Here is a 9,322-nt window from a genome sequence, read left to right as displayed (position 1 = left end):
GGAGGGGCGGAGGGGCCGAGCGCGCCGGGTCCAGTCATCGCGCCTGCCCGTGCCTCACGTGTGACCTTGGTCAAGTCGCGCGATCGCTGGAGTTGGAGAGACCTGGGTTCGAGTCTCAGGACTACCACCTGCCGCGCGCTGACCTTGGGCAAGTTGCTTCGCCGTCCTGAGCCTCAGTACCCTCATCTGAGAAGTGGGGACGTGCCTTGCTGGGTGGTGTGAGGATTCGATGGGATAAAGAAGGAAAAGTGCTTAGCGCCCTACTCCGTAAAGTAAGCTCTAAGTAAATGTTCACAATTGTCGTTATCATCAGTATCCTTTGTAAGCGTCAGTTTCTTCCCATCTAAAATGAGGACGTTCTCAGAACCTGCCTCATGGGATTGCCCTGAGTTTTAAATGAGGTAAGTCGGATAAAGGGCTTTGCACAAGGCCTGGCATATTCCCGCTGAATTATTGTATCTCTGCATGGTTCAGTTTCCTCATCTGTAAAATGTAATGATAGTTGGATCTGCCTTATGGAGTTGATGTGAGTATTAAGTGAGATTGTGCAGTGTTGCGCACAGCTCCTGGCACATAGTGAGTTGTCTCTGTTTGCTGTTACACTACTATATACAGAGGGGTCCTGGGGATGGGACAGCCAAAATTATAAAAGCGCTTTGGCCACACACACACACACACACACACAAACACACACACATTGCTTGAGGGCTCCTAGCCCTGATCACTGCTCTAGCTCCAGTGCCTAGAACAGTGCCTGGCACCCAGTAAGTGCTTAAGACGTATTTGCAGGGTGAATGAATGAATATTAAGTGTGCTTCGAAAAGGTAGACTGGTTTCTGGGAAAATGTGGAGGGTTTTAGAGCTGTTTGGAGTGTGGCAGGTGAGCAGGTTTATGGAGTGACCAAGAGGTCAGGGAGGCAGGCCCCAGAACGTTTATGGGAGCGAAGCTGAGATGCTGGGGTTATATGATGTTCATGAAACAGTCTTGGGAGCATGCTCAGTTTGTAGACCAGACCTGAGCTGAGTGTGGGGAGGATGTCTTGTGATTGGGAGCAGAGGCCAGGCTCATGGTAGAGCCCATGGACTGTTAAGGGAAAGGGATCAAATCAAGTGAGCAGTAAGACTTGGGATGTAGAAGTGTTGGGTAGCAATGTCAAAACAGGGTCAGGGAGGTGGGTGATTTTGCCCTCACTGGTAAAGCTGGATGGAGATGTGGTTGGTGGTTTGGATCAGGTGAAGGATGGCTGAGGTTTCCGTGGTTGCTGGAGGAGGGGAGAGGTAAGGGGGAAAGCTGGGGGCTAACCAGGGAGATAGAAGATTAACTGAGGTTGGGGAAAGAGGTAGAAAGGTGGAGGACTGATTGGTTATGGTTTGAATGAAGGGAAACCAGGCAAGCTGTGGAATGTTCTCTTGGAGATGGCCTTTGGCATTCTTCAGGGTCTTGAGGCTTCTTCCTTTACATGATTTCCTTGCAGCCCTGGCCTGGGTTCTGAGGGACTGGCACTGGGGCCATTTCTGTCTTTTTGGAGTGACAGTCAGCCCGCCGTGGTCAGGAGCCTTTATCCCTCTGCAAGACATCTTGGACCTCTGTGTTGATACCCAACTGTGAAAAGCCTAAACTCAGCAGGAAGATGCAGCTTTTTGGTTCTTCTCCTCTGTAAAGCCCAGGGGATGGGTTGGCCCGCTTTCTGACAGTACTTTTTTTGTGATGAATTGATTTTTCTCTCCAAAGTCAGGTGTGGGAGAAGACTCATTGGGTCGAGATTGATGTGGTCTAGCTCCTAGGTCAGCCATGTAGGTGTAGGTTGTTCAGTGGAGATAGACACTGTGCTCTTTGATTTCTCCCGACATTGAGATACTCAAAGCTGGGAGATGGTAGCCATGGAAGTCCAGACTAAGCTTTGGCAGCTGAGCACAGAGACTGACATCACACACTCCTGAACTGGGCTCCTTCTGTGAATGCCTCCTTAAGAACGATTTCACAGACGCTTATTTTCACCCGCGGCCTGTGTGTTTTGTCAAATAAGGAAACTAAGGCTTAAGGCCCGGCATGGTGGTTCACACCTGTAATCCCAGCACTTTGGGAGGCTGAGGCCGGCGGATTACCTGAAATCAGGAGTTTGAGACCAACTTGGGCAACATGATGAAACCTCGTCTCTGCTAAAAATACAAAAGTAGTGGGGCATGGTGGAATGTGCCTGTAATCCCAGCTACTTGGGAGACTGAGGCGGGAGAATCACTTGAACCTGGTAGGCGGAAGTTGCAGTGAACCAAGATCGCACCATTGTACTCCAGCCTGGGCGACAAGAATGAAACTCTAAAAGAAGGAAACTGAGGCTCAGAGGAGGTGACTTACTTGCCCCAAATCACACAACTCAGCAGGGGCAAAGCTGGGAGCTACTGCACCTCAGTGCTAATACATGTGCGAGCAGCTGGTGTCAGGGCTGGCAAACAATAGGCCCTCCAGGAATGCTGGTTTCTTTCTTCATAAATCTAGAGTTCTGCCCACTCTGCACATTGTGGATGCTTCTGCAATGGATTCCCTCGACCTCTGCATCCCTTCGTTATGCTGGAGGTTCTATATTTTCTTTTCTTTTTTTTTTTTTTGAGACGGAGTCTCGCTTTGTCACCCAGGCTAGAGTACAGTGGTGCGATCTCACTGCCGACCGCACCTCCCGGGTTCACACTGTTCTCCTGCCTCAGCCTCCCGAGTAGCTGGGTCTACAGGCACCCGCCACCACGCCTGGCTAATTTTTTGTATTTTTAGTAGAGACCGGGTTTCACCGTGTTAGCCGGGATGGTCTCGATCTCCTGACCTCGTGATCCGCCCGCCTCGGCCTCCCAAAGTGCTGGGATTACAGACGTGAGCCACCGTGCCCGGCCAGTTCTGTATTTTCTGTACTTTCCCTTACACTCTCTGACACTGGCTTTGATTTGTAACAGCATTTCGTCTGCATCCCTCAGGCCAGCCATCCTCATTAGGAGATGGAGTTAGCCCTTCACTTGACAGATGAGTAAACTGAGGCTCAGAGAGAGGGTGTGACTTGCATGAGTTTATACAGTGAAGTAGTTGCTGAGGCAGGGTTAAAATTGAGAACATGGCCGGGGACAGTAGCTCATCCCAGTGCTTTGGGAGGATGAGGCGGGAGGAACACTTGAACTCGAGACCATAGTGAGAGCAACATAGTGATAGTGAGACCCCATCTCTTAAAAAAAAAAAAAAAAATCAGTTGGGCATGGTGGTGCACATCTATAGTCCCAGCTACGTGGGAGGCTGAGACAGGAAGATTGTTTTAACCCAGGAGTTCAAAGTTACAGGGAGTTAGGATCACACAGCTGCACTCCAGCCTGGGTGACAGAGTGAGACACTGTCTCAAAAAAAAAAAAAAAAGTCCAGGCACGGTGGCTAACACCTGTAATCCCAGCACTTTGGGAGGCCAACGTGGAGGATCGCTTGAGCCCAGGAGTCTGAGACCAGCCTGGGCAACACAGGGAGGCCCTGTCTTAACAAAAAATAAGAAAATTAGCAGGGCATGGTGGTGCACGCCTGTGGTCTCAGCTACTTGGGAGGCTGAGGTGGGAGGATCTCTTGAGTCTGGGAGGTTGAGACTGCAGTGAGCTGTGATCATGCTGCTGCACTTTAGCCTGAGCAACAGAGCAAGTCCCTGTTTCAAAAAAAATAGAGAACACTTCACTGAAAGGTCTGGGGCTCTTCAGGAGGTGGAACTGAAGCCGACAGGAGTGAGGGGCCAGAGCCCAGGCAGGAGCAGGGGGAAGGGAAGACGTGTGTGTGGCTTGCGTGGTGGGGACCAGACAGCAGCCAGGGATAAAAGGCTGGGCGCAGTGGCTCGCTTCTATAATCCTAGCACTTTGAGAGGCCGAGGCAGGCAGATTACTTGAGGTCAGGAGCTCGAGACCAGCTTGGCCAACGTGGTGAAACCCTGTCTCTACTAACAATACAAAAAATTAGCTGGGTATGATGGTGGGCGCCTGGAATCCCAGCTACTCGGGAGGCTGAGGCAGGAGAATCGCTTGAATCTGGGAGGTAGAGGTTGCAGCCAAGATCGCGCCACTGCACTCCAGCCTGGGCAACAGAGTGAGACTCCATCTCAAAAAAAAAAAAAAAAAGAAAGAAAAAGAATGACGGGCTGGACTGGTTGGGGTCACACTGATGTGGCCCTTGGGCAGCCTCGCGGTGGCTATGGTGAAGGTTGACTGGTGCCCTCTGCCTCTGCCCTGACACTGGTGGTGTGGGTAATGGCTGCAGCTTGTATTTCTGAGAAAGCCTCTTTCAGGAATATTTAGGAGGTAGCATTTCTTGGGGTGGGTTTCTGTTCCTCTCAAAGGGAGAGCAGTGTCAGAGGTTGATGTCAGGTCCAAAGCAGCAGATAATGTGGTGATGGTTGTGGTCTTTCTGCAGCCTAGTGGCTTTTTTTTTGAGATGGAGTCTGGCTCTGTTGCCCATACTGGAGTACAGTGGCATGATCTCAGTTCACTGCAACCTTTGCCTCCTGGGTTCAAGCAGTTCTCCTGCCTCAGCCTCCCAAGTAGCTGGGATTACAGGCGTGCGCCACCACACCTGGCTAATTTTTGTATTTTTAGTAGTGGTAGAGTTTCATCATATCGGTCAGGCTGGTCTGGAACTCCTGACCTCGTGATCTGCCTGCCTCGGCCTCCCAATTTTTTTTCTTTTTTTTTTTGAGACGGAGTCTCACTGTGACACCAGTCTGGAGTGCACTGGCACTATCTTGGCTCACTGCAACCTCCGCCTCCTGGGTTCAAGCAATTCTCCTGCCTCAGCCTCCCGAGTAGCTGGGACTACAGGTGCATGCCACCACGCCCGGCTAATTTTTGTATTTTTAGTAGAGATGGGGTGTTCACCATGTTGGCCAGGATGGTCTCGATCTCTTGACCTCGTGATCGGCCCACCTCGGCCTCCCAAAGTGCTGGGATTACAGGCGTGAGCCACTGCACCTGGCCAGCCTGGTGGCTTTTAACTGCTCTGCTGAGATACCTGGGGACAGTGTGTGGGGACCTGGAGACACCAAGCTAGAGGGGATACTGCTGTGTCATTGCAGAGAGAGCTGTTTTAGACATGGGATTTGGGTAAAGCTTGGATGAAGAAAAGGATTCTGCTGCCCTGCAGAAGTTTGGAAACCCCTGCTTAGGCGCCTGCTGTGTTGCAGTGGTAGCGCTAGATAGCAGAGCTGTCAGTGTGGCGGGCGTTTGTTTAGGCAGAAATTCATTAAGCAGTGTTTGGTTGGCACCTACTAAGTGCTGGGCCTGGCTTACAGCACTCTGAATGCACAGGGCGGGTGAGGAGAGGGCTCTGTCCTAGAGAAACTCCCAGATTCAAGCTTTTAGCTGAGTAAGCTGGACCCAGAAGGCTCCAGGAGGAAGCAGAGGAGGCGGCGAGGCCAGTGGGGTGCTGGTGTTGGGCACAGTGCCGTGAAGGACCCAGCCAGGGACTCGGGCTCTCCTTGGGCTCAGCAGGAAGCCTTACGGCGGAGCAAGGAGGAAGTGGCCCTGAGCATGAGCGCTGCAGGCCCGGGGCTGAGCAGCATCTGCCTGCCCAGGAGAGCCTCACCCTGGCCTGTCTTTAGGAAAGTAAGACTCAGGCTTACTCAGTGAAACAAGTTCTTCTGGGCATCTCGGGGCAGCTCACTCACCAGGAGAAGCTCCCAGAAAGGGATGTTTAGAGGATTTCCCAGAGAGGATGCTGGGCTTAGGCTTAGGGAAATATAGCTGCAACAGTGGTTTGCCACTTTGGTTACTTGGCAGAGTGGGGGTGGAGGCAGTGCCCTTCTTGAGAATCTATTAAAAGTTGTGGGGCCAAATGCAGTGGCTCAGGCCTGTTAGCCCAGCACCTTGGGAGGCAGAAGCGGGCAGATTGCTTGAGGCCAGGAGTTTGAGACCACGAGTTTGAGACCAGCCTGGGCAACGTAGTGAAAGGCCATCACTACAAAAAATTTTTAAAAAGTTTGCTGGGTGTGGTGGCGCATGCCTGTAGTCCTAGGTACTTGGGGATTTCAAGGTTAGAATGAGTTATGATCACACAACTGCACTCCAGCCTGAGAGACAGAGTAAGACCCTGTCTCTCAAAAAAAAAAAAAAAAAAAAATGCTGTGGGCTTCTCCCATGAATAGACACCTCGGCTCAAATCTGCACTTTGTGTCAGGGGGTTTCGTAGCTGTCATTGCATTTTCATTAAAAATCGAACAGGAGTGAGATGCAGGAGCCCCCGCGGGCCATTTTTTCCCCTCCTGAACCAGACGCAAGACTCCCAGCAGTGTGTACTGGGAGGAGTGTTACCACTCTGGAGGAGTCGGGCCTGGCTGCGGATCTCAGCTTTCCGGCTGCTCGCAGAGGCACTTAGGCCGGCCACTGTGGGCCTGGGCTTCCTCATCTCAAGAGATGTGGCCAGAATTATCACCAAAGAGGCTTCCAAGGGCTCACCACACACACAGCCCGATGCCTGTGAATTCTTTGTGGTCAGTTAACCTGGCTGGCCTCAGGGGTGTTGAAGATTGGGGACAGGATAGGAGGACATGGAACAGGTGCACTTGGCAGGCTGAAAGCACTGTGAGTTGAAGTCAAGGGGAGAGGTCCGGGCACAATGGCTCATGCCTGTAATCCCAGCACTTCAGGAGGCCCAGGCGAGAGGGTTGCTTGAGGCCAGAAGTTTGAGACCAACTTGGGCAACATAGCAAGACCTCGTCTCTACAAAAGTTAAAAAAAAATAAGCCTGGGCAACATAGCAAGACTCTGTCCCTACTAAAAATAAAAAAAATTAGCCGGGCATGGTGGTGTGCACATGTGGTCCCAGCTACTCAGGAGGCTGAGGCCGGAGGATCACGTGAGCCTAGGAGTTGGAGGCTGCAGGGAGACATGATTGCACCATTGCACTCCAGCCTGAGTGACTGAATGAAACCCCATTTCTTTACAAAAAAAAGTGGGGGAGGCCAGATGTGTACCTGTTTGTGCTCTAAGTAGCCAGGAGCTGCTGTGGCTGGTGCACGGTCTGAGCACATGTGGGCTGCTGCCCTGATGGATATAAGGCAGACCCTCCACTCCACCAGTCCACCCAGTGGGGATATCAGCCAGAAAGATGGTGGCCATTAAGTTCTAGCTATGTGGGCCTCGGTTTCCTCACCTGCAAGATAGCCCTGATGATCTCAAGGGTGCTTTCATGCTCCACAGCTCTGCATTTTGGGCGGCTCCCTAACCGATGTGCCGTAACATGCTGCGCACTTTTCTAGGGACTGTGTTGTAGACGGACTTGGGGGCTGTTTCGTGTGGTTGACCTTCATTCTGCTTTGTCGTCTGGCATCTCCCTTTGGGCCAGCCCTCAGCCCAGGACCTGGGCACCAGTCCCTTTCTCATCTCTCCCTCAGGGGATTTGGGAACAGCTTGTCTTACACAAGGACGAAGGAAAAGGTCAGGGATCCAGTGGAAGAGATGTTCTTGGTGTGCGGCCTCTCAGGGAGGTGGAAAGAGCATTGAGAAGTGAGCTGGGTCCCACTAAGCTTCTTAAAAATTGGTACTGAGGCATCCTGTCCCGGAAGAAGGGCCGGGACTGGAGGGAGGGGACCCACCTGCCCCCCTCATCACAGTGCTTTCTCTCTTGCAGGTGTGGGCAAGAGCAGTTTACTGTTGCGTTTTGCAGACAACACTTTCTCAGGTGAGTCCTCCCCTGCAGTGCTGCTGTGGTGTCATTTTTGTTTGTTTGTTGACATCCCCTCCCTGGCACTAGAACACAGTTGCCTCTGCCTAATGTTGGGGACTGTCTTATTCTGGTTGCCAGAGGAGGGAAGAAGATGGAGGGGGGCTTAGGACCTTGTGGCATTTCTGTCAGAAGCCTCTGTGGTCTGTCGAACGCACCTGCTCACCAAAACCCTTTGGCTGGGCCATCATTTTCCCACCCAGGGTCCAAACAGGAAGATTCCCATAACAGCATCTATGGTGCCACCCAGGATACAGTCCCTGCTCCTGCCCCCTGTGCCTGCCTGGCAGCCTGTGGTCAGCGTGTGTCTTTCCGATCTCTGTCTGCACTCCACATGTAGCCTTTGTGGCTCATTTGAGTGTGGTGGGGCTTTCTGTGCTTGGATGCACCACGTGGTGCACTGACGCTGCTGTTACTTCGTGCCTGGCTTCTGGTTGTGTTTTCAGTGATGCTTAGCTACTTGGGATATAGGCGATACTTATTCTTTTTTTTTTTTTTTTTTTTTTGAGATGGAGTCACGTTCTGTTACCCAGGCTGGAGTGCAATGGTGCGATTTCAGCTCACTGCAACCTCCACCTCCTGGGTTCAAGCAATTCTCCTGTCTCAGCCTCCCGAGTAGTTGGGACTACAGGCGCCCGCCACCACGCCTGGCTAATTTTTGTATTTTTAATAGAGATGGGATTTCACCATGTTGGTCAGGCTGGTCTCGAATGCCTGGCCTCAGGTGATCCACCCACCTGGGCCTCCCAAAGTGCTGGGATTACAGGCGTGAGCCACCGTGCCCAGCTGATATTTATTGTGCACTTCTGTAGAAGTGGGGTTACTGGCTTACAGGGTGTATGCACTGAGAATTTTCACAGGTACTGCCAACCTGCTTTTCAAAGAAGCTGAAGTCATTTGATCCACAGTCCCACTGAAGGGTGGAAAGTGCCCCTTGTCAACCCTGATCAATGCTGGATCTTAGTAGCTGTCTTCATTCTTGCTGAGCTGATAGGCAAAAAGGGCTAACTTGTTTATATTTGTATTTCCCTCATCACTGGAAAGATTGAACACATTTTTGTTTGTGAAATACATTAGGTTTAGCCGGGCACGGTGGCTCACGCCTGTAATCCCAGCACTTTGGGAGGCCGAGGCGGGTGGATCATGAGGTCAGGAGTTCAAGACCAGCCTGACCAACATGGTGAAACCCCATCTCTACTAAAAACACAAAAATTAGCTGGGCGTGGTGGTACACGCCTGTAATCATAGCGACTCGGTAGGCTGAGGCAGGAGAGTTGCTTGAACCTGGGAGGGGAGGTTGCAGTGAGCTGAGATTGTGCCACTGCACTCCAGCCTGAGCGACAGAGCGAGACTCCATCTCAAAAAACAAACAAAACAATCAGGTTCATTACAGATGCTTTGGGTGGGGTTGGCATCTCTGATTATCTTGTGGAGAATTCCCTCTGACATGGCTGGGCTGCCTTTAGAAAGTGATTCCATTGGCCGGGCACGGTGGCTCACGCCTGTAATCCCAGCACTTTGGGAGCCCGAGCCGGGTGGATCACGAGGTCAGGAGATTGAGACCATCCTGGCCAATATGGTGAAACTCTGTCTTTACTA

The 9,322-nt window shown here is 51.7% G+C and overlaps 1 protein-coding gene across 1 annotated transcript in view; it reads left to right on the top strand.

Annotated features, from left to right (window-relative positions):
• RAB35 (RAB35, member RAS oncogene family) overlaps positions 1 to 9,322 on the top strand; it is a 27,720-nt gene that overhangs the window by 6,882 nt on the left and 11,516 nt on the right. The window contains exons 4-7 of the mRNA XM_011964548.1: positions 5,445 to 5,607; positions 6,273 to 6,491; positions 7,395 to 7,506; positions 7,631 to 7,681. Coding sequence (XP_011819938.1) covers positions 5,445 to 5,607; positions 6,273 to 6,491; positions 7,395 to 7,506; positions 7,631 to 7,681 — 545 coding nt within the window. The remainder of the gene's footprint in view (positions 1 to 5,444; positions 5,608 to 6,272; positions 6,492 to 7,394; positions 7,507 to 7,630; positions 7,682 to 9,322) is intronic.

This window comes from Mandrillus leucophaeus, unplaced genomic scaffold (assembly GCF_000951045.1).
Source record: "Mandrillus leucophaeus isolate KB7577 unplaced genomic scaffold, Mleu.le_1.0 Scaffold7, whole genome shotgun sequence".
NCBI lineage: Eukaryota > Metazoa > Chordata > Mammalia > Primates > Cercopithecidae > Mandrillus > Mandrillus leucophaeus.
The sequence above is the reverse complement of the archived record's forward strand: the minus strand, read 5'-3'. Positions and strand labels throughout refer to the sequence as shown.